The 25,515-nt window shown below is 51.5% G+C and overlaps 1 protein-coding gene across 1 annotated transcript; it reads left to right on the top strand.

Moving 5' to 3' along the window:
* The first annotated feature begins 1,449 nt into the window (after nucleotides 1–1,449).
* LOC144732239 (ras-related protein Rab-23-like) lies at nucleotides 1,450–12,770 on the top strand. The gene is made up of 6 exons (XM_078613641.1): nucleotides 1,450–1,764; nucleotides 8,055–8,146; nucleotides 9,208–9,364; nucleotides 9,975–10,057; nucleotides 10,899–10,991; nucleotides 12,280–12,770. Exons 1-6 carry the CDS (start codon nucleotides 1,610–1,612, stop codon nucleotides 12,423–12,425), a joined length of 726 nt encoding a protein of 241 aa, XP_078469767.1. The 5' UTR covers nucleotides 1,450–1,609; the 3' UTR covers nucleotides 12,426–12,770.
* The last annotated feature ends 12,745 nt before the right edge of the window (nucleotides 12,771–25,515 follow it).

The following is a 25,515-nucleotide window of genomic DNA, read 5'->3' as shown; positions in this document are numbered from 1 at the left end:
CCTCCAATTTAAATTGCATTTTTAATAAAGGTCACTTGGGAATCCAGCAAGGAATGCGTCAAGTGTGAGAAGTTGCTTCCGGGAGGGAGGCTTGCCCAGAACGCCGGCTGATTGTGCGGGAGAGGCCAGCTTTTAACAACGCAACGCCCGTGCTCTGTGCGTGTGTGTTCTTGTGTTTATACCTACGTGACTTTACCGAAAGAACCAAAGAGTATGAAGAGTATGAAATTTGGCACGTTTTGTGAGCATGGATTCCTGCAGCCACGAAAGCTTCAAATCAAGAATGTGCCAAATTGTGTTACTGCACAATTACTCTCCAGCACACGGGCGTGCTGAACCAGTGACTGATTGGCGCATTTTGTTTACATTCACAAACCTGTTGACTAATTGGTGGTGTCGGGTGGCGTAGGGTTTTGACGACACATTTATATTTGCGCGATCTCGACCTTCTCGTGTTGCCCCGCAGGACGCGACCACTTGCTGCCCATCCCGATCCCGTGCCGGCGAATGAAGAGGAGTACCCACCCCTTCGCTCCCACATCTGTCTGCGAGCTCAGACAAGGGACGAACGTCTCTGCTTCTGGATCGCGCTCCGATCCAGATAGCGGCTCTCCCCACCTCCTCCTCCTCCGCCTCCTCCTCGATCGCCTTCGTTGCTTCGAACGGACGGGCGCTCGTTTATTTGAATCGAGAATTTTGTTCGGGGTAATCGATCAGGGAGAAGTACATAAGTTTGTTTATGCCCCTTCAAGCAAAGTAAACAACAACACAAACCTACCCTCTTTGCGAGCGGGATAGAACACGTGTGCGTTTGTGCAGTATGCGCATCCCTAAAATATGTTTGATCAAATGAATGCGTTTGTAAGGATGCGGTGAATATTTTATCTGACGGCGGTGGGGTGGGGGGGCGAAGTTAGAGCCACGCACGACAGTTTTCATCCAAGCGAGCGCGGGCACAAATCAGGTCGCGGCTTTCAAAAACGATTCCAAAGTCACAGAGGCGCACGCGCGGTGCCAACACCAGCTACTTTTGAGAGAAGAAAAAAAAACGACTTTGACGTTCACGAACATCCAACTTGGTTGCGTGTCTAAATGATAAAAACAAAAAAAGCACGTGCAGTTTGATTCAAATCGACGTCTTCACCTTGCGCATGGCCGCGTTTCAATATCGCATCTTATCGCCACGAGGTGGCATTTGGTGACGCCGAGTGCAGAACGCCGTCCACTTGATCCCCCATCGAAAGATCCAAGCTGCGCGAACTCTCCGATTCCCGTTCGCGGACACTCGGTGAGTACTCGAGAGTGGCACATCGGTCGGAGGTGACCGCATCTCGTCCCGGCATCCCAGAACCTGGTATCATGCAGATTCACGGTCTCATATCTCCATCCCAGGTTCACATCCAGAGGCCCGGCTAGCCCCAGAGAAAGCGCCGAATAAGCCGTCGCGTCCCAGCAGCTACGCTCCGAACCGAATCCCACAAGTCTTCACACGCGGCTGGCCTTTAAGCGTGACAGGGGTGGCCACTGGCCAGGAGGTCCGACCTGGTGGGTCGGTTACAGGGTCGGTCAAGCCCAGGCGGAGGAGATAGGCAGAGCGAGACGAGTGGCAATGCAGGAGGAGGACATCGAAGTGGCTATCAAGGTGGTGGTGGTCGGGAACGGATCGGTGGGGAAGTCCAGCATGATCCAGCGCTACTGTAAGGGCGTCTTCACCCGCGACTACAAGAAGACGATCGGCGTGGACTTCTTGGAGAGAGAACTCCGGTGAGTGACCCCCCCCCCCCCCCCCCACCGTGTCACGGTTTTTCCAGGGAACCGTCCCTGTTTTTGAAGTTAGCTCCTGTCCTTGGGGAACATCTGTACGTCTTCCCGGGGCTTTAGAAGTCCCAGATTTTGTCAATTGTTTAACGACGTCTATCTGTTTTTTTCCCGTACGATGGCAATTTGTTCAGGAGCTAAATGTGAATGTCGAGGTCTGCTAGCCACGACGAGGGGGCTTCAGGAGAGAGTTTGTGTAGGTTTGTTCCTCCGTTAAAGACGCGCCGAGTACAGTGGGTTTACTATATGGACATAGTTTGGATTGCTTGGCCACAATCACACTCCTGTGGCTTGTTTTTAATATATATCTATGGGTCTCTGTAACTCTACGCGCCTCTATGGATATCTACGTGGCTGTATGTGTTGGCGTATCTCTACGTGTTCCTATGGGTTTACTATGTGGTCCACAGTTTGGGTTTCACGGCTACAACCGCTCTTCTCTTGCTTGTCTATAAGTTTCCGTTCACGATGGAGGTGTGCGCAACGGCCTGTTGATGTTGACGCGCATTAGTAATAAATAATAAACCATGAAACTAAACTATTTTTTATCTTACGAGGTAAGGCCCACTGAGCTATGTAGCTCTTTTTCAGAAGCGACCTGGCCACAAATGATAGCTCAACGAAGCGGCTTATCACGTGGAAATTTATCGCAGCAAAATACTCCAAGCGCATGTTTATAACTGTTGGAGGGAAAACCGGAGGGCCGGGAGAAAAATCCACGTGACCATGGGGAGAGAGACACGCAAACTCCAAATATACAGCAGGCGTCAGGATTGGGATCGAACCCACGACCTCCTGTGTACCAGGCGAGGCAGTTAACATCTCACCACCACGGCGCCGATCCCGGGAAAAAATAATAATACGCCACCTAAAGGCACGTCGCTCTCCCCTCTCGTGGTATTGTGAGATTTTATTTTTCTTCCCATGGCGTGTACCAGTTTTTTGTTTGTACCTCAAACGCTGACAACGCCTCGTGGCACCACTCCTCCTTACCCGATCCCGGGCCTTTCACGCCAGGGATTAATCTCAGCCGAGCAGGCCCTCTCCGGATCAGCGACCATGGCTTACCTGTCTCTGCGCCCCTGGCTGCTGCTTCTCGCGTCCCTCCCGACACCCCAGTCTATTTAACACGTAGGCTTTCGCGACCAATGTTATTCATAATCAACGATTTTTGGGTTTAGATCGCGTTATTTATAAATGTGTCGTAACCCTCCACCACCCGACACGGCCAATCAGTAAAAATGTGTCACGTTGACAAAAGACAAATAGTTCACTGCTTTAGCCCACCGGTGTGTTGAAGCCACAACATTTACAATTTGAGTACGACGTTTCGCTGGTAATTGCATCCAGCATCATCGGGCAATTCGCCAGAATGGTGAGGCTCTGCTGTGTCTCCCGTTCTTATATAGAGCAGCAATGATGACGTCACCCTGCTGCTGCTCTATATAAGAACGGCAGACACAGCAGAGCCTCACCATTCTGGCGAATTGCCCGATGATGCTGGATGCAATTACCAGCGAAACGTCGTACTCAAATTGTAAATGTTGTGGCTTCAACACACCGGTGGGCTAAAGCAGTGAACTATTTGTCTTTTGTCAACGTGACACATTTTTACTGATTGGCCGTGTCGGGTGGTGGAGGGTTACGACACATTTATAAATAATGCGATCTAAACCCAAAAATCGTTGATTATGAACCCCAGTCTATACCGGCCACCTGGACAAATATTCAGCGACAAATTCATCCCCGACCTCCATAAGTCTCAGGATCCTGCAACGTAACGAAAGCATTGCGACAAAGATCCTCCGTGTAGCCTTGGCGGTTGGCGGCAGTTGCTGTTAGCGAGTATCAGCGACGAAGGCCGGCGTGGCACCAGAGGTCGCAAACGGGTTTTGATTCCTTACCCGTACCCGTACCTGGCCGCACCAGGGTCGCAAATGGGTACCCGTATCCTACCCGATACCCGGCTACCCGTACCCGGCCGGGTATCGGGCAAGGTACGGGTACGAGTACCCGATTGCGACCTCTGGGATGAAGCCATGTTGCAGGCGCGGGTGAGTTAATTCTAGGAACATGAATTGTGAGAAGAGACAAGACGTTGGGAAATGAGTGACAAACGGTTACTCACCAGTGACTCACGGCCTACCCATACCTGTACCCGGCCGCACCAGGGTCGCAAACGGGTACCCGTACCCGGGCCAGGTACGGGTAGCCGAGTATCGGGTAGGGTACGGGTATCGGGTACCGGATTGCGACCTCTGCGCGGCACACGACGGGGTGGGTGGCCTTTGTCTCCCTAGTGGCGACGTTTACACATCGCACCAGGTGCTCATTTGAGGCTGAGTCGACCTAGGGGAGGCCCAGGACCAGCAATCTAGCACCTGCATGCAAGCTGACTTCATCGCTCCACTCCATCCCCCTGCTGCTTGATTGTCCTCTCGGACACACTTTGATTCTTCGACTGTCACTCCATCGCGAATGTTCGACCGCAGTAGATTGTCCCTTCTCACCCTGACATGTCCTGCCCACGCTCACTTATGAGCGTGGGAGACGTCATTAACCCGTGTACACTCTGTTCTCTTATAACGCGGTAGGTGCGTTCCTGAACAACACCGCGTTATGGGGGAGAAAACGCGTTCCAATAATAGATCAACTATGTTTATGGTCTTTCGGTAAAGCCGCATAGACAGAAAAATTACTATTTTCCGCAAGACGACCGCTTGTGTTGCGATCGAAACGTCGTATTTTTTGTTATTTTTTCTGTCTACGTGGCTTTACCGAAAGACGCAAAGAATATGAATTCCTGCAGTCACGAAAGCTTTAAGTCAAGATTTAATATATGTACTATCGGGTAAAGCGCAGTCCGCGATAGCACGGTGAGACGGGTACGCAGGCTGAACAAAGACTGAGGCGCGTGGGTAGCATCTAGAAGGATCCAGCAGCATCCCGCTGCCTTGTGCGATGCTACGCCGAGGCAGCCGTACGACCACTTTATTCCGACTTCGCGCGACGTAGCTCTGTTCACTCAATCGCGTGATATCCAATTCGCATCCGCGTTGTAACAAAAAAATGTGTTTCCTAATACATAAATCGCGTTATTTCCAATTCGCGTTATGAAAACAACACGCGTTTTAGGAGAACGGACTGCAATGTCTTCCTCTTTAAGTCTCTCAATGTAATTCCAACTCTGCTAATATTAACAATAATAATCGTCATTAAACGTAATTCAGAGCAGGACAGTTCCCCAATTGGACAACATCACAGTCAACATTTCATATCATCCTATTAATACATCTGTGTGTAATTTTGGAGGTAATTATCTGCAATTGTAGTAATGTGGCTTATTTATGGAACGAGTCGACGGTTTTGACGCGTAAATGAAACTGGACGCACAATTGCCAAACCAGCTCATCCGAGTACGTCCGACACCATGACATTTTTTTACCGAGCATTTTACCACTTAGAAGATAAGTGGACCTGTGATATCCGTATGAATTACGACCCAAGTCGGCCGTCATTTTACGGTCAAGTAAAACGAACCACGTCACAATCGTTACAATGTCTGACATGTACACCCAGAATCATGGAACTGCCCTCCCCAGTTAGTCAGTCTACTGCTGGATTAAGGCCTCTCCATCCCATGCCATTCACAGGGTGTTGTTCGACCCAGTGACACAGCTATCGAGTGGTGTGCAGTCGGTGCAACTGCATCGGGACCCAACGGGCTCGAAAGAGGCCCAGGCACCGGGCCACGAAGAGGGGGGAGGAAATCGGACAGGGGACCCGCTAGTCATTCCGTGCATCAGGGCCCATGACAACCACGCTCCTACGCCACTGGTCTCACCATACTTCTAATAAACTAAAGCTAAACTATTTTCTATTTTACCAGGTAAGGCCCAGTAAACGATATCGCTCTTTTTTTTTACAGAAGCGACCTGTCCATAAATGATAGCTCAACGAAGCGGCATATCATCATGTGGAAATGTTTAGCAGCCAAATACCCTGAGCGGATGTTTCTAAATGTGGAGGGGAAAACCGAAGGACCCGGAGAAGAATCCACGCGACCAGACGTCAGGGTCAGGATCGAACCCACGACCTCCTGTATACCAGGCGAGGTAGTTAATATCTTCTAGCCACCGTGATGATGATGATGATAATAATAGAGAGAGACACGCAAAATCCAAATATACAGCAGGCGTCAGGGTCGAAATCGAACCCACGCCCTCCTCCATACCAGGCGAGGTAGTTAACATCTCACAACCGTGGCGCCGAGTCTCAAGACTCCTAGTCAGGAGGATCCTGCCGCACTGAGATGTTTGGAGCCTCAGCAGTTCCACGGCGTGGGCTTTTTGCGGCTGCGCTGCACGGCTCTCCGATGCGTTTCCGAGTTGTGCCAACGATTGCGTACAACCAGAACACACGACGGAGGGATAAAAGCGTTTGGCCCCATGTTGGGAGGAAACCGAGGGTGGGGAGCGGTGGTGTAGCGGTTAGCACGCTGGCGCTACGAACCCGGCGACCCGAGTTCGTTTCCACCAACACCGGTGACGCTTATCTGAACCGGTGCTGGGGCCTCCCCTAGGTCGACTCAACCTCAAATAAGCACCTGGTGCAGTGTGAAAACATCAGCACTGGGGAGACAAATGCGGCCGGGCGTGGTGCTGGCCACCCACCCCCTCGTGTGCCGTGCCGGCCTTCATAGGTGCTCGCTAACAGCACTTGCCCCAACAGTCTGTTGTAGGCTATACCGGGGATCTTTCTTTTTTGGGCGGGGGTGGTGGTGGGGGGTGGGGTGTTGGCGTGACGAAGAGAGGGTGCCAATTCTAGACGGCTGGCACGCACACGAAGCGAAGCGGAACCGCCGCTAATCCCGTCTGCGATGGTTTTGTCACCTGCAGTCATTCGCGTCGCTCCAACCTCCCCGCGTTACAATTTTAGGCTGCTGCTGCTGCTCCTCCTGCTGCTTCGGCTTAAAATCCCCTTTCTGTTTTTATTTTTAACAGGCGAGCGGATAAAATTAGCCGCGCAGGCTGATTCTTTTCTCTGGCTCCGTTTTTTTCTTCTTTCTGTTTTTAGACAAATTCCCCAAAAATGGGCACGGCCGCAGGCGACGACTTCCGTGCAGAATCATCAGCGGGGATTTTGCCGTCACGGCGCGCGGTCTTCATCGCCGTGGGGCGGGCGGTGGGGGGGTTCCACGCTCCGGTCTCTTGGCCCTGCTGTTGTCTCCTTTAGCCAGCTCTCTTCAACCCATTGTTGGGGGCTGTGTTGTTGTTGTTGTTGTGGTTTTTTGTTTCGCTGCATTGTGCGCACGGTTGAAGAGGAGACATTCCCCCACCCCGCACCACCACGTTCCAAGCAGATCGAGGGAGCTCGTGCATAAACGCTTAAATCCTTCTTTGGAAAGCGTTCAAGTTGAACCAATTAATACGGCGTCGAGGACAGGAGGAAACGTTTGTCTAGAACAATAGAAGAGTGAAGGGGTTTTTGGACACGGGTTCGCGAATGATGAATACAGAAACGACGCCACAGCAGACTGTCCCTGCCCAGGTAGGAGTGGGAAAAAAAACCAAGTATGGAATAGTGAAATGAATTGACATCGAACAGGAGTGATCGTGAGGCAAACAACGATCGAGGGAGTTCAGTTCTTGCGACGGGTATTTCGTGTCGTGCGATGCCGAACAACGCGCCGGAGAGCCGAGTGAAGCTCCCTGCAGGCGCGTGGAGCGAAACGTTGAACATCGTTCTCCTCCCCACCTCAACATGAGCTCTGTTGTCAGTGGCTGCGGGCAGCCGTCAGCCAAATCTGCCGTCTCGTGCAGTTTTCGTTGCGCGTGGTTCATTTTTGTCGTCCTTGCCCCGCACCTGCGATCAGCGCGGTTGGCCACGTACGTGCGGTTTTCTAAAGAAGTTCGGCATACACACACTCATATTCTTAGGTTTTTTCGGTAAAGTCACGTAGGTAAAAAATTAAAATTAATAAAAGTAAAATAAAAATAAAATAAAAAAAATAATATTCAGGGCCTACCTTGGCTCCTCCCACCCTCAACTAGTATATATACAAGGACTGTTTTCTTGGAATTTCTCTCACTTGATACAGATATCGTGCTGTGACGGTTCCACCTGAAGACGGAAGCTTGTGTTGCCTCCGAAACGTCGTGATTTTTATCACGAAAGCTTCAAATCTAGAATTGCAATGACTTGTAGAACCCTTCCCACCGTCCCTCCCGCCGAAGGGTTAACGATGACGACGACGAGGTGAGGCTCATGCTATGGGACACGGCCGGCCAGGAGGAGTTTGACGCCATCACCAAGGCCTACTACAGAGGTAACGCCGCCACCTGCGCACCCATCGCGAACTACTCGGACTGTGCTCGCCGTGAGCAACTGGTTGCCCGCAACTGGTTGCCCGCAACGGGTTTCCCGCAACCGGTTGCCCGCAACGGGTTGCCCGCAACCGGTTGCCTTCAACGGGTTGCCGAGACGCCCACTGTCACACGCGGAACTCGGTTGCATGTAGACAAGTTGCATGCAGCGAAGCAAAAGCTGAATAGGACCCCAAAGCGGCTCAAAGAGTCGCCGAAAATTAAACCACCTTCACCAACCCGCGCTGACGAGCACGGGGAAGTATGGCTTAATTACAGCCTCAACAATATTCACGCACCCGACACCAGTGGCGGCTCCTGCAAAATCTCTCAGGGGGGGCAAATGTCTGGATGATTTATAAGGATAAGGTCCACCCATGCAAAGGATAAATTAACAGCTTAAGCATGTAAAGGCAACTTCACTTCTTTAATATTAATGAAAAATAAAGTGACTCTTACAATACATCTTGTTTGTTTCTATACTCACTATTAATACAATCCACTCAAGTTTCTTTTATTAAAGATTCCACTAGTTGGCGACAAATAATATTGTTGGATGAAACGTGCTTACGTATGATGACGTAAGCACGTTAGTGCGAGCCCTCCCGGAAGCCATAGAGAATGCATTGCAGCGCCCCCCGTTCGAAAAAAAACATCTTTGAATGTAAGTCTATGGGACCACTCTGGGCGATTCTCAGCCGGAGTGAAATCGCCCAAAAAGAGGCGGTACTCCACAGAACGTGACATGACGCTGATTGGACTATATCCAGAGGCACAGTGACGGCTAGCGTGACTCTATGGTTGAATGACATTGGTGGTGCGTCGCCCAATCGCCCTAATGAAGAAACCGCCCCTGCCCGACACACCACATCCCACAGTATATCTCTCGCTATGGCTGTAGCTTCTTGCCAGTTACCCTTCACCCTGCTGAGCGCGGTCTTTAAAAAATAAAAAACTCGCACAGCGTCGGGAGGAGGCCCCTCCATCCAGCAGTGGACTGACCACGACTGTTGCTCGCGTGCAGGCGCGCAGGCGTGCGTGCTGGTGTTCTCCACCGTGGACCGGGACTCCTTCCTCTCCGTGGCCGCGTGGAAGGAGAAGGTGGAGCAGGAGGTGGGAGGCATCCCCACGGTGCTCGTCCAGAACAAGATCGACCTCCTGGACGAGGCCGCGGTGCACAGGCAAGGGGCCCGTTGCCACTGCCACCCAGCGCCAACCATCACCCACCAAACACCACCAATCACCACCGCTACCACCACCAAACACCACCAACTACCACCAACTACAACCGCCACCAAACACCACCAACCCACCACTGCCACCAGCCACCACCATCAAAAACCACCAAGCACCACCGCCACCATTACCACCACCACCAAACACCACCAACCCACCACTGCCACCACCCACCACCACCAAAAACCACCAAACACCACCGCCACCATTACCACCACAGCCAAACACCACCAACCCACCACTGCCACCACCCACCACCACCAAACACCACCAACCCACCACTGCCACCACCCACCACCACCAAACACCACCAACCCACCACTGCCACCACCCACCACCACCAAACACCACCAACCCACCACTGCCACCACCCACCACCACCAAACACCACCAACCCTCCACTGCCACCACCCACCACCACCAAACACCACCAATCACCACCAACGCCACCACTACCACCACCACAAAACACCACCAACCCACCACCGCCACGACGACGACGATGACGTTGACGACGATGACGACGACGATGTTGCCGCGTCTCTCTTTGTGCAGCGACGAAGCCGAAGCGCTGGCGAGGAAGCTGCGGCTGAGGTTTTACAGGACGTCTGTGAAGGAGGACCTCAACGTCAACGAAGGCGAGCGGCGGCCCACGAGACACGCACACACACGCACGCACACACACGCACCCACACACACACGCATACACACACACGCACACACACACGCACACACACACCCCCACACACACACGCACACACACGCCCACATACACACGCACGCACACACCCACACACACGCACACACGCCCACATACACACGCCTACACGCACACACACGCACGCACACGCACACACACCCACACACAGGCACACACGCACACACGCACACACACGCAGTACACACACACACACGCAGGACACACAGAGGTCCCCCGTGTAGCCTTCACAGTGCTGTTAGCGAGCACCAATGAAGGCCGACACGGCACGCAAAGGGGGTTGGGTGGCCAGCACCACGCCTGGCCGCCTTTGTCTCCCGAGTGGTCATGTTTGCAAACCGCAACGAGTACTCATTTGAGGCTGAGTCGACCTCGCGGAGGCCCAGGACCGGTTCAGATAATCCGTCACTGATGTTGGCCGTGAGTGGGAATCGGACTCGGTCGCTGGGTTTGTAGCGTAGCGCTAACCGCTACCCCGCCGCTCCCCATCCTCATCTCTCCTGACCCATTGCTCCAGTTTCTCCGTTCCCTTTCCATCCTTTTCTCTCTTATTTACCATTGATGTATCTTCTCTCTTCCCGTTCCTTTCCCCATTCATGACATCCTCGACTCTGCTCCCCGCACCCGTGCTCTGTCACGGACATAAAAAAAAAACACTGCTAGTATATACACACACACATATATAATTTGTCTTGGTTAAGCATTGGTCAATCCCGTGTACGTTAAACCCCCCTCTCGCTGTGTCCCTCTGTTGCGCGCAGTGTTCAAGTACATCGCCGAGAAGTATCTGATAAGGGTGAAGCAACAGAGGGTAGAGGAGCAGAGCCGGCCGGCATCCAAGGGCAGCCGCATCGGTAGGGCTGCACCCTCCGAATCCAACTGCTGCCATTCACCATCACAGCGCAGTGTACATTGGTGTGGCGTATGACCATCACCATAGGTCCCTGTGTGAGTCTGTGGGTCCCTGTGTGAGTATGTTGGTCACTGTGTGAGTCTGTTGGTCCCTGTGTGTGTCTGTGGGTCCCTGTGTGAGTCTGTGCATCCCTGTGTGAGTCTGTGCGTCCCTGTGTGAGTCTATGTGTCCCTGTGTGAGTCTGTGGGTCTCTGTGTGAATCTATGTGTCCTTGTGTGTGTCTGTGGGTCCCTGTGTGTGTCTGTGCGTCCTTGTGTGTGTCTATGGGTCCCTGTGTGTGTCTGTGGGTCTCTGTGTGTGTCTGTGGATCCCTGTGTGTCTGTGGATCCATGTGTGAGTGCGTGGGTCTCTGTGTGAGTCTGTGGGTCCCTGTGTGAGTCTGTGTGCCTGTGTGAGTCTATGGGTCCCTGTGTGAGTATGTGGGTCCCTGTGTGAGTCTGTGTGCCTGTGTGAGTCTATGGGTCCCTGTGTGAGTATGTGGGTCACTGTGTGTGTTTGTGGGTCCCTGTGTGAGTTTTGGCCTCTACGTGAGTCAATGGGTCCTTACACCGGTCTGTGACTTCCGATGTGAATCTGTGGCTCCGCCGCATTAGTGGCTCGGCAACGTGTGTCGTGTGCCCTCCTCCACATTTGGCTGTGCCGGATGGAGGAGGGCACACGACATAATACATTGGCATTTCACCCCCACGTGGCAATCCCACCCGAAAATCAATCACGAATCGCGCCGTTGCCCGTGCACAAACATAGACACACGTCAACAGCTCTGTCGTGCCAGTAAGATGATTGACGATGATCATGATCGTGCCAGGGTGGCGAGTCTTTAACTACCTCGTCTGGTATACAGGAGCCATGGGCTCGATCCCGACCCTGACACCTGTTGTATATTTGGAGTGTCCATGTTCTAGCCGTGGTCGTGTGGATTTTTCTCCGGGTCTTCCGGTTTTTCCCTCCACATTTAGAATCAACATCACGCGTTTAGAGAATTTGGCTGCTATAAACTTCCACGTGACGATAAGCCACTTCGTTGAACTATCATCTGTGGCCAGGTCGCTTCTGAATAACAGCTACGTAGCTCAGCGGGGACTTAACCTGGTCAAAAAAAATGTGAGTAAGATGATGATGAAAACATCTTTGAATCCGTCGCTAGTCGTCGTCGTCGTAGGTAGCGAATGCAGGAAATCGGTGCGCGGTGTTCTGCGTAGTGCCATTCTCTTGCCGTGTCGCCCCAGGGAGTAACCCCTTCTCGGCCGTGGGCACCTCGGCTGAGCGCCCACACTGGGCGCAGGCGAACCGCTCCGACCTCGTGGCGCTGCGGCCCAGCAGACAGCGGGCCAAGCGCAGCCGGGCCACCCTGGGTGGCTGCCGGGTGCTCTGAGCGATGCTGCCGCCTCTCCCTCATCCTCCCTCATCGTCATTATCCTCCCGATCTTCATCCTTGCCCCTGCTCTCTCTTCCTCCGTCCGTCATCGTCGTCGTCACGGCTGCTGAGCGAGCGACCGCGGGAGCCTGCCGATGGCTCGCCGCGGGTGCTTGAAGACGTCGTGCGGTTCGGCTGATCGTGTTGTCGATAGTGGGTGTGTCGGTCGGCTGACCGTGTTGTCGATAGTGCGTGTATCGGCCAGGGCCGGATCTAGAGGGATGGGCAACCCCGGATGGTTTTCATTCTACTGGCTCAAAACTTCAGAGAGGCCTAGAAAATAAATGGAAAAAAAAACGTAAAAATGAAAATGTTTACGAATAATGGTGAGATATTTTGTTGTTAAATTCATATTGTCGTTTTATTATGACGAATATAAACCGTGTCTTTATTACGAGCGCTGTCACGGCGTAAGTGCTTCTCACACCGGACTTTTACAACCCAGAGGTCGCCGGTTCGATCTCCCAAGCCCGGCAGCTGAAACTATGGTGTCAATTTTATTAAATCCCCCCCACCACCACCACTGCCTCTGTCCACCCAGGAATATAAATGGCTTCGTGTGGTGGGGTAAAGCGTGGGTTACTCCCCACCTCTTCCAAGATATCCGACGAGCGGCCTCTGTAGAGCTACGTCTGTCGTGTAGGGAGGGGGCAGTGCTGTGAGAGAAAGGCAATGGCTGCGGTACAACTTTACCGTTGATCGTTTTTGCAGCAAAGAGTGTGTGGAAGGCAGGTTGGTGACGCAGTGTTAGCAGTCGTGCCTCGCAGCAATAAGTCTCCCTGGGTTTGATGTCCGACTCGGGCATCTTTTTTAACATGGAGTTTGTACATGTTCTACATGGGGTTTATCCCATAGCTAAACAGAAAACAACCGCACAGTGGAACTGGTGTGGCCCAGTTAGCTGCTGAAATTTTACCTGCAAATTACTTATGTGTGATTACTCACAGCGGCAACAGGATCAGAATCATCTTTATTGATCCTGGAGAAATAAGATGAAGCTCTTTTTTTACAGATGTCCAGTAGGGGCGAGTCAGAACGTTACGACACTTAACCCCGACTGTAACAACTTGGCAGGACCCTCCTGAATGAGAATCTTGAGACTCAGTGAGGCTTTGCTGGGTAATAAATAAATACAAATATTACAATAATCAAAAAGAAACATTACTTGCTGCTTTATGAGGTGGTTTTAATTCAATCCTTCAATTTTACCATATCTGACATCCGGCAGAAAGGGATACGTTGTGTGCGCGTGTGTGTGTCTGTGTGCCGTGTGTGTGTCTGTGTGTATGTGTAAGTGGGGAGCGGTCGTGTAGTAGTGAGCAGAACTGCGATGTAAACCCAACAACCCGCGTTCGATTCCCGCTCACGGCCAACATCGATCCGTAACGATTATCTGAACCGGTCCTAGTCCTCCACTGGGTCCACTCAGCCTTTATCGAGTACCTGGTGCGGTGCGTTAACATCAGCACTGGGGGAGACAAAGGCGGCCGGGCGTGGTGCTGGCCACACCACCCCCTCACACGTGTGCCGTACCAGCCTTACTAATGGGTCTGTTGAGGCTACATGGGGGACCTTTTTGTGTGTGTGAGAAGAGGTGGGGGGGATCTGTTCTGCCCTGGTGTTCATTCCGTGGAGTGAGGATGACTAAGCCTGGCCCTGGCAGTGACTCTGTGCACTATCTCTGGGGTGTTGTCGTTTCTTGCAGTACATGAACAGTATTTATTTGACAAAAAAATTTTGCCATTGCCTGTGGCATATTTTTTGAACAACTAAACTAAAACAAATACAAGGGGCATTTTTGAAGTTAACGAAGAGAGAGGAATAATAATAATACTGTAATGAGAAAAAAATTATCGTCTCGGGCGATTGGGGTTAATGAATCGTGATCGGCCGATAGATTGCTGTGGATCCCGATGCAATGTTGGCGGCTGGCCCAGGGCTTAATTACAGCCAAATATTCCTGCAACCGGCACACCACATCCAGTATACATCTGACTCATTATCAACGTGTTTGGGTTAGATCGCGTTATTTATAAATGTGTCATAACCCTCCACCACCCGACACGGCCAATCAGCAAAAAAGTGTCACGTTGACAAAAGACAAATAGTTCACTACTTTAGCCCACCGGTGTGTTCAAAAGTGAAACCACAATATTTACAATTTTTGCCCGATGATGCTGGATGCAATTACCAGCGAAACGTCGTACTCAAAAATGTTAAATGTTGTGGTTTCACGCTTCAACACACCGGTGGGCTAAAGTAGTGAAATATTTGTCTTTTGCCAACGTGACACTTTTTTTGCTGATTGGCCGTGTCGGGTGGTGGAGGGTTACGACACATTTATAAATAACGCGATCTAACTCAAAAACGTTTATTATGAATAATATTGGTCGCGAAAGCCTCCCACGTGTTAAACTTACATCTGACTGTGGGCTGTGGCTACTTCTAGTCACGTACCACCTCGTCCAGTCGACCAGTGACCCAAACAATGTGTCCGCGTCCGGCACGCCGTATTCAGCATATTCTTGAGTCTTTCGATAAAGTCACGTAGATAGGTTCAAAGAAAACAACAAAAAACTAGGGACGTTTCGATCGCGACACAAGCGTTCGTCATCAGGAGAGAAAAAAGAGCGGGCAAGCTGCTGAGGCAGGCTGTTTTAAAGGTTTGAAATGGGTGTAGCTCAAGGGTCATAAACGAAGTGGGTGAGGCTTAGTGATGTTAAAGTGAGAAATGTGCATGTAAATGTAAGGTGGGAGAGCGACGTCCATCCACCTATAACACCACTAGCCCCGCCAACTTCGTTTATGACCCTTGGGCTACACCCATTTCAAACCTTTAAAACAGCCTGCCTCAGCAGCTTTCCCACTCTTTTTTCTCCTGATGACCATTGCTTGTGTTGCCATCGAAACGTCGTAGTTTTTTGTTATTTTATTTGAACTTATCTACGTGAAATTTCGATTTAAAGCTTTCGTGACTGCAGGGATTCATCTTCTTGGTTCTTTCGGTAAAGTCACGTAGAAGGGAAGTAATAAAATAATAAAAATAAAACATAATAAAATAATTCTCACGACGTTTCGGCCACAACGCAAGCAGCCGTCTTCAGGTGGAGAACAGGTCTGTCAAGTAGACAGAGTCTGAATGGCACGCTCCAGGCTTGGAGCGACTATTTATGCTGCTGGGATTATCTACGTGACTTTACCGAAAGACCCAAGAATATGAATTCCTGCAATCACGAAAGCTTTAAGACAAGATGTCTTCAGTATACCGAACAATTTGTGTGAAACTAAGCCCTGGTCGGACCAGTCTGTGGGTGCGGCTTGTCCTGGAAATAAATCACACCTTGTGACTGCACCAGGAGTGGAGTTCTTTATCGCTGTGCGTACCACACAGAGCAAACAAACAAACAACACCGCTGATACTGATGCACATATCACCGCTGCTGCAGCAGCAACTTCTACTGCTGCTTATGATACACAGTCACTGTTGCTGCTGCTACTGCTGATGATCTGGTTGCTGCTACCGATACAATGGTGATGCTGAAGACGCTGCTGATGATGATCATCATGCTGCTACCGATACAATGGTGATGCTGAAGATGCTGCTGATGATGATCATCATGCTGCTACCGATACAATGGTGATGCTGAAGATGCTGCTGATGATGATCATCATGCTGCTACCGATACAATGGTGATGCTGAAGATGCTGCTGATGATGATCATCATGCTGCTACCGATACAATGGTGATGCTGAAGATGCTGCTGCTAATAGACGTGGCATTGCTCTCGCTACTGCTGTTGATAACCCTCATGCTGCTGACGGCAATTCTCACTCTGCTGCTTATTCTGCTGCTACTCCAGGAACCAATGTTACCAGCGCACGGGTGGGTGACGTGGGGGAGGGGGGGGTGAGACGGGGGGTGACACTGGGTGGGGGTGACGGGGGGGGGGTGACACTGGGTGGGGGTGACGTGGGGGGGGGGGTGAGACGGGGGGGGGGGGGTGACGTGCGGGGGGGGGTGAGACGGGGGGGGGTGACACTGGGTGGGGGTGAGACGAGGGGGGGGGGGGGTGAGACGGGGGGGGTGACACTGGGTGGGGGTGACGTGGGGGGGGTGAGACGGGGGTGGGGGTGACGTGGGGGGGTGACACTGGGTGGGGGTGACGTGGGGGGGGTGAGACGGGGGGGGGGGTGACGTGGGGGGGGGGGTGACACTGGGTGGGGGTGACGCGATACGTATGATTCACTGCCCAGGATGACTCACTCCGTTGTGCCGGAGCGCTTTCTTGTTGCTGCTGATGCTGCTGCTGCTGATGACCACGCTGCTACTCGCAGGGAGACCAATTAGCGGCTGCTTTGCCAGCGGCGGCAGATGAATGCGCGGCGTGCGGATTGCACGACGGTGACTCCGCTTATCGCCATCGTTAGCAGCCATGATCAATCCAACTGTGCTGGGTGAAGGCCTGCTCCCCCCCTCCACCCTCTCGAGTCGTCACCATCTCTCACGGTGCTGCGATGATGTGACAATCCGCAGGCGGCATTCGCGGGCACACGAGATGATGTTTCGTCGCTCCGTCTCCACAGTTGGCGTCTTCTGTTCATTGGCTGCCGCTCGGTTGTTAAACTGCGCGTGTCTTCCAACGGGGAATTTGTTTTTTTTTTTAACACATTCGTCAACGACGCTGCGGTCTTTAAAGAAAAAAACAAAATATGCGACGTTTCGGACAATGACCCTTCTTCACAGGACATATTTACGCTACATGATGTGCTATGAAGAAGGTTAATTGCCCGAAACGTCGCTTATTATATATTTTAAGACCACTCTGACTAATGTGTTTGGGGTTTTGTTGTTTTGCTTGTGAACCAGTGCCAACGCAGCAGCAGCGTCACCAAATAACTCGCCTCTTAATGACACTTATTTCAAAGTGTTACTTATCTCAGTGGCTGTTAACGATGCCATTTAATCTTCGTACGTTCTCCAGTCCGGGTCCGTGACGCGGAGAAGACAAACTCAAACATTCCGCAACCCGGCACACCGCATCCATCACCACTGTTGTGTTGATCTGTCACAAGCAATGGGCATCGGGGTGTTTCTGGGACCATGTGCTTAACATCAACACTCATGGGCTCTGTATCACGCGTGGAGATGCTGTCACGTGCACGCGCTATTTAATTCCACAATTGCATTGCAGTGGTTCACACAGACCCAGAGACTCACATAGAGAACCAAACACTTATATAGGGACTCACAGACTCGTATAGAGACCGACATACTTACACAGGGCTCAACAGACTCGCATTGAGACGCAGATAATACTCACATAGACACCCATAGACTCACAGAAACCCATAGGCTAACATAGAGACCAACATACATAGAGACCTACATATTAACATCCTACGACTGCCACTCTATAAAAAACGCTCAGTGTGACTGTACGGAGTCTTTACACGTCGCCATATAAACGTATAACTTCTTTCACACCGTACGCTATATATATGCAAATAAGCTCGACACATCTGAACTTGCACACGTCTCGAAAGAAGGAGTGACATTTCTCATTAAAGCCGCTTTTGTTCGTGGATTTGCAAGCGCTTTGCTAAAGTGTTACATTCCTAACGCCAGCTTGTCTGAATATCGACTCAATATCGATGTTAATATCGATTCAATATCGATATTAATGTCGATTGAATATCGATTTAAAAACACAAACCTCGCGAGTATAAAAAAAATTACACGCTAGTATCCCACATCGTTGAGGATTTTCGTTCTGGCTCGATGACTCCGATGATGATGATAAACCAAAAACTCGAACCAATTTTTTATATTTTCACAGGTTAAAGCCTATTGAGTAACGCTGCTCTTTTTCAGAAGCGACCTGGCCACAAATGATAGCTCAACCAAGCGGCTTTACATCACGTGGACATGTATAGCACGCACGTGTACATATGGGTGGATTGGTGGATGGATAAGGTCGATGGATGTGTGGATAAAAGAATGAAGGATGGGTGGGTTACTGTGCGGATGGATGTGTGGATGGATCGGATGAATGCGTGGAGAGGGGGACGGATGTGTCTATGGGTGGATGTTTTGGTGGATATTTTACTGGTAGGAACCCACTGGTTCCACCAGCCCACAGGGGATTATTGTGTTCGTTTGTCCGTCGTGCAGGGAGGGGCTGGGTGGGGAGGGTGGGGCTGGGTGGGGAGGGGAGGGTGGGGAAGGGCTGGATGGGGAGGTGAAGGTTGGGGAGGGGCTGGGTGGGGAGGGTGGAGAGGGGTGGGTGGGGAGGGTGGGGCTGGGTGGGGGGAGGGAGGGGTGGGGCTGGGTGGGGAGGGGTCTGGTCACCCCATGGTGCCCTTATAAAACTCAACGTTTAACCTACTCACGCCGGCTTGTGCCCGCCCTCACAGTCGGCCATATTTGCGGAATACACCACGCCGCCGTTGACCCTGGCCATTGACCGAGCAACCCAACGTTTCTACCAGCTCCCTCCGCAGGAATGTGTTTTTGTGTGCATATGCAGAGGGTTACTTTGGTGCGTGGATTGATGGATGGGCAGTGGATGGTTACATCTTTGTCTTGCCTAGCTTTATACACAGCACCCCTGTCCTCCCGTTGTATATTGCTTTGTAATCACATGGTTGTTCCGTGCAAGAGACTGTGTCTCGCTCGGCTCTCACGAGATAAAACCCGTGATTGGCTGACTCACACCCTCGGCCGCCGCTTCATCGCCCGCCCGCCCCCTCGCCTCCATGAGAAGAGGAGGCTGGGAGCGGCGTGTGGGTGGAAGTCAGAGACATAGCCCCCCACCCACCCACCGGCCGCCTACAGAGGGGTGGACGAACCATGACCTCCGTGATTCCTGCTCCACCCATTAGCTCAACTTGAATCCCCCCCCAACCCAACAGAGAGAGAGAGCCAGGTTCAAACCTCGGACAAAACACAACCACACGCATTCATTAAAACCTCCACAAATGGGAAATTAAAGCCGCAAGCCACAGGAGTGCGGTTGTGGTCAGCCAACCAAGGCTACAGTTCATATAATAAGCCACTGAACGGGGTGGTCCAGATGTCTCGTGACCACCAAATTAATTGAGCCCGAACATGTTTTCTCTTTCGCATGTTAATTTCTGTTTTAAATACACCATACTTTAAAATATATATTAAGGTTTAGATAATTCAATTAAGCTCTCATGTGGCAAGCAGACCTGGACATTGGCATTTAGCTCCTAGACGTATTTCCATACGCAATTTTTTTTTCGATTAAACCTCGACTAAAAATAACCCCACTTTCTCGGGTTAAAACTCGACGAGGCCATTTAAACTCTGACTTAACCCGAGACCTATCTCGGTTAAACCTTGACTTAAGCCAACCCACACTACTGTTAAACCTCGACCAAACCCAACAACGAATCATCGTTTGCATTCACCACTGTCCTGATCACTCTCAATCAGAGCACCACCATTCGGCCCTTAAACGATAAGATAATTGTGTTCATTGCTCACCATTGTGTCCTCACCACCACCCTATTGTCTGCTCACCGCTCACCACAGCAACATTATATGCTCACCATTCACAACACCATTGTATATTCATTACCAATATGATCAACATTGTTCACCACTGCGCATGTCACCGCCCTCTGCTCGCCGATAATCATCACCATTGGTTGCTCACCACTTATCACCAACATCGTGCGGTATGTTTACTCTTGTCTGCTCACCACTAAACACAATATAAAATGTGCTCGTCCATTTCTGATCACATCACAACTTCACACATCCCTAGTGTCTGCTCACCAGAGGTGTGGACTCGAGTCATGTGACTTGGACTCGAGTCAGACTCGAGTCATGAATTTGATGACTTGCGACTCGACTTGGACTTGCATAACAATGACTTTGTCCCACCTATGAGATGTGGACTCGAGTCATGTGACTTGGACTCGAGTCAGACTCGAGTCATGAATTTGATGACTTGCGACTCGACTTGGACTTGCATAACAATGATTTTGTCCCACCTCTGCTGCTCACCGCTGTTCACCACGCATGACGTCACCATTTTCCGCTCACCACTCATGACGTCACCATCCTCCGCTCACCACTTCTCACATCACCACTCATGACGTCACCATCCACCGCTCACCACTTCTCACATCACCACTCCTGACGTCACCATCCTCCGCTCACCACCTCTCACATCACCACTCATGACGTCACCATCCACCGCTCACCACCTCTCACATCACCACTCGTGACGTCACCATCCTCCGCTCACCACTTCTCACATCACCACTCGTGACGTCACCATCCTCCGCTCACCACTTCTCACATCACCACTCATGACGTCACCATCCTCCGCTCACCACTTGTCACATCACCACTCGTGACGTCACCATCCTCCGCTCACCACTTCTCACATCACCACTCGTGACGTCACCATCCTCCGCTCACCACTTCTCGCATCACCACTCGTGACGTCACCATCCTCCGCTCACCACTTCTCACATCACCACTCATGACGTCACCATCCTCCGCTCACCACTTCTCGCATCACCACTCGTGACGTCACCATCCTCCGCTCACCACTTCTCACATCACCACTCATGACGTCACCATCCACCGCTCACCACTTCTCACATCACCACTCGTGACGTCACCATCCTCCGCTCACCACTTCTCACATCACCACTCATGACGTCACCATCCTCCGCTCACCACTTGTCACATCACCACTCGTGACGTCACCATCCTCCGCTCACCACTTCTCACATCACCACTCGTGACGTCACCATCCTCCGCTCACCACTTCTCACATCACCACTCATGACGTCACCATCCTCCGCTCACCACTTCTCACATCACCACTCGTGACGTCACCATCCTCCGCTCACCACTTCTCACATCACCACTCATGACGTCACCATCCACCGCTCACCACTTCTCACATCACCACTCGTGACGTCACCATCCTCCGCTCACCACTTCTCACATCACCACTCATGACGTCACCATCCTCCGCTCACCACTTGTCACATCACCACTCATGACGTCACCATCCTCCGCTCACTACTTCTCACATCACCACTCATGACGTCACCATCCTCCGCTCACCACTTCGCACATCAGCACTCATGACGTCATCATCCTCCGCTCACCACTTCTCACATCACCACTCGTGACGTCACCATCCTCCGCTCACCACTTGTCACATCACCAATCGTGACGTCACCATCCCCCGCTCACCACCTCTCACATCACCACTCATGACGTCACCATCCTCCGCTCACCACTTCTCACATCACCATCGTCTGCTCACCACTCATCACATAACTAGAGTTTGCTCACCAACGACCACCACTATTGTCTAATACTCTCATTCATTACCATCGCCTGCTCATCCACGCGACACAACAGAATGGTCTCTATTAATCGCAGATCACACATCACCACTCATCACCAGTGTCTGCTCACCACAAGCTCACCACAAGCTCACCACAGGCTCACCACCACCACCACTATCCCTTCCTGCTCCACGTGAATCGGCTGCCGGTGAAGTGAGTAATCTCGCGTGGGCGCTTCGACTCTCTCGGCGGGGAGGGAGAGGGGAGGAAGGGAGGGGGTGGTGAGTGGCGAAATCAAAGGGAGCGCGGCGGCGGTGGTGGTGGTGAATGAATCAGAATCGTGGGAGGGGTGGGGGGGGGTTAAGGGGGGCGAGGGGGGTGAGTCAGGCTGGCGATGCACAGGGTGGTTCAGATGATGGGGCGCTGTTATACGATTAAATCGGCCACGGTAGCGAGATGGTATCTGCCTCGCCTGGTATGCAGGAGGTCGTGTGTTGGATCACGACCCTGACGATGTCTGCGCATGTGGAGTTTGCACGTGTCTCTCCCCGTGGTGGCGTGGGATTTGTTTTTTGTCCGGGTCCTCCTCCCGTTTTCCCCTTTCCACATTTAGAATCGAAGTACGCTTCGAGGTAAATTTGGCTGCTAGACAATGTCCACGCGGTGATGCCAAGCCACTGTATCGAGCTGTCGTTTGTGGACAGGTCGCTTCTGAGCTATGATAGCTCAGTAGGCTTGACCTAATAAAAAAAAATATGTTTAGTTTAATTTAACTTGTGACCCCAATTTCATTACTCTAAAACTGAATATTCGTTTTAAGGCAAGGTTTATTTACAAACAAAAATTAATATCTTGATTTGAAGCTTTCGTGACTGCATGAATCCATACTCTATGTGCTTCTTTCGGTGAAGTCACGTAGGTAGAAAATAAAATAAATCACGACGTTTCGGGCGCAACACAAGCGTCCGTCATCAGGTAGGAAAGCGTGGTCTGCTGCTTTCTGCTTTCAGCAGACCACGCTTTCCCACCTGATGACAGACGCTTGTGTTGCGCCCGAAATGTCGCGATTTATTTTATACCTACGTGACTTTACCGAAAGAACCAAAGAGTATAGAAATTCATGTTAAGAAAACATGTGAGGATGGTGGCGAGTCACAAGGCATGCAACCCACCCTGTCGACACGAACCGTCGTACTAACCGTGCCCGCTATTCTCGCCGCTATTCAGGTCACAAACCAGACCTCCCTCCCACCCCTCACATCACCGCGATCACTAACATGGGTCTTATTACGTATCGCCGCACATTAAACTACCCCTGCCACTGACCATGCCCATACCCCTATCAATAGTAACCCTCACCCGCTCATCCGACACACACACACACACGGACACGGGCAAGGGTTGAACACCAAGGCTCGAGGAGTCTTAGTCTCACTCGTTCAGCTCTCGTTTGCTCATTCACGATAGTTCACTTGAATTCAGTCACTCTCATTCGCCACGCTCATTATCCCATTCACGTTTACACAAAGATAAAGATCCCCCCCCCCGTATAGCCTTAACATGAAATTAGGACAAGGGCTGTAAGCGAGCACCTATGAAGGCCGACACGACACACGAGGGGGTGGGTGGCCAGCACCACGCCTGGACGCCTTTGTCTCCCTCGCGGCGATGTGTATACATCGCACCAGGTACTCATTTGAGGCTGAGTCGACCTAGGTGAGACCCAGGGACCTGTTCAGATTATCGTCCTTGGCGATCGCCGTAAGCGGGAATCGAACTCGGTTCGCCCGCGTTCGCAGCTGACCGCTGCACCACCGCTCATCCATTCAACTCGCTCGCTCGCCAATTCAACGATTGAATTCGCAAACCGCAAAGCCCCCCCCTCCCCTAACCGCGCTGTGGCTCCTTTGCTGCTGTGGGTGGCGGTCGCGTACCTGAGTGCGCTCCCTGCGTGTTGATCGAAGACTTCGGGCGGCTGATGCCCTCGCGACCAGAGGAGGAGGGCTCCCAGTGCGTGACAAGAAACTGCCGATGTCGGTGAATTATATAATCACACTCGCGTTCGTAGCGTGATGAGCAGCGATGATTGGGGGTGGTGGGGTCTGGGAGGCGAGGGGGCTGGGGGGAGACTTGGGGGGGAGTGGGGGAAGGGGCTTGGGGGGGGGGGGCATCGTATGACGCTGGTTTGACGCTTCTTTGCTCGGGAAAACTTTGCTGAGACTCAAGATTAAGTTCTCAAGAGGGTCCTTCTAAAGTTTCGCAGTATTGGGGCGATGTTGCTATGATGTGTACAGCAATCCCAAATGAGTAATTTGAGGGAATTTGTTTTCTTAAAGTAGTGGCGGGATGTTTTTGGCCAGTGCCAGTTACATTGTATGGGAGGGGGGGGGTATCTTTTTTGTTTTAGCTACGGGAGGAAACCAACGAACAAACGCCACACAGAAAGACAGCATGAGTCGGGATTTGAACCCAGGGAACCTTGTTGCTGTGAGACACGAGCTATAGCGTGATACCAACCGCACCCTCGAATCCGCACGGCTAATCTGTTATCAATAATACGAAATTTGAAAGAAATAAAGTTTTACTGGCTGGATTCAGGTCTGGCTGGATTCCTGACTGGCGCGCGGCCATGTACACGTGCGCGGAGGTGACGTCACTTGCAATCTCATTGTGACGTCCCGGCTGCCCCCCACCCACCCTCAAACTCGGCCGTAGATTCCGCGAAAATGCGCGGGATATACGCTTTCGTACGATCATACTGCATTCGAAAAAAGTTTTGCTCACTGGAGGGAGGTAGGGAGAAACGGACGGTGAAAGGCACGCGGAGGAACTACAGACATGGGGGAAGCCAGCAGCCAGGCGGTGATGAGCAAACGCCAAAATCTGCCTCACCCCAAGCTCTGCGATCCACTATATATGACGGTATTATTGATTCATTAACGAGTGTTTACATGTATGGAAGAAACCGGAGCACACGAAAAAAAAGTCCAGAGTATGCGACGGGGCAACACTCGATCCCATACAGATGGAGCAGGTGGGGGAGGCATTCGCCTCTCTCGCCAGGGGTTGACACTTCCACGACGCCCAACAGGAAGGACGTTTTAGCAACATTTGTATGATCCACAAACCCTCGCCTCCACAGTCCTGTTCCAAGGGAGCCGGACTCTTCCGATGAAACACGAAGTGTCCACACGGGTCCAGTATTTTTGTCGTCTTAAAAATAAATGCCGCTAAAATAACGCACTCCCAGAAGGCCGTGCTGCTGATGGCGTTGTTGAAGAAACATGTTTTGTTTTACGTGGAGGGACGGGATACGTGAAGGAGACGTTGTCTGCTTATTTATGTTATTTATGTTATTTATATTCTCCCCAACGACCTAGATAATTGTGCTCGTTATGTACGGGGCTAGAGTGTTGCCCCCACCCCAGCCTGGCACGCGCGTGGGGTTTTTTTTCAGGGTGCTCCGGTTTCCTTTGCCCTATAAAACACAACTCCAAGAAACACAACTCCCATCATTAATTGGCTGAAAACGTCTTTCAAAGAAAAGAAGTCAAACAAAAATTACCCTGCAAGGGAGCGGGACCCTGCTGATAAAAAAAACCTGTCCTTTATTTTACCAACATTCTCGTATTTCATACCAACACCCTCGTATATGGCAGCTGCCAACTCAGAATTCCCCGTGGGGAAAGGGACTGATTCTCGA

This window comes from Lampetra planeri, chromosome 2 (assembly GCF_965212315.1).
Source record: "Lampetra planeri chromosome 2, kcLamPlan1.2.h2, whole genome shotgun sequence".
Lineage (NCBI taxonomy): Eukaryota > Metazoa > Chordata > Hyperoartia > Petromyzontiformes > Petromyzontidae > Lampetra > Lampetra planeri.
This window is presented reverse-complemented; position numbering and strand designations above follow the sequence as displayed.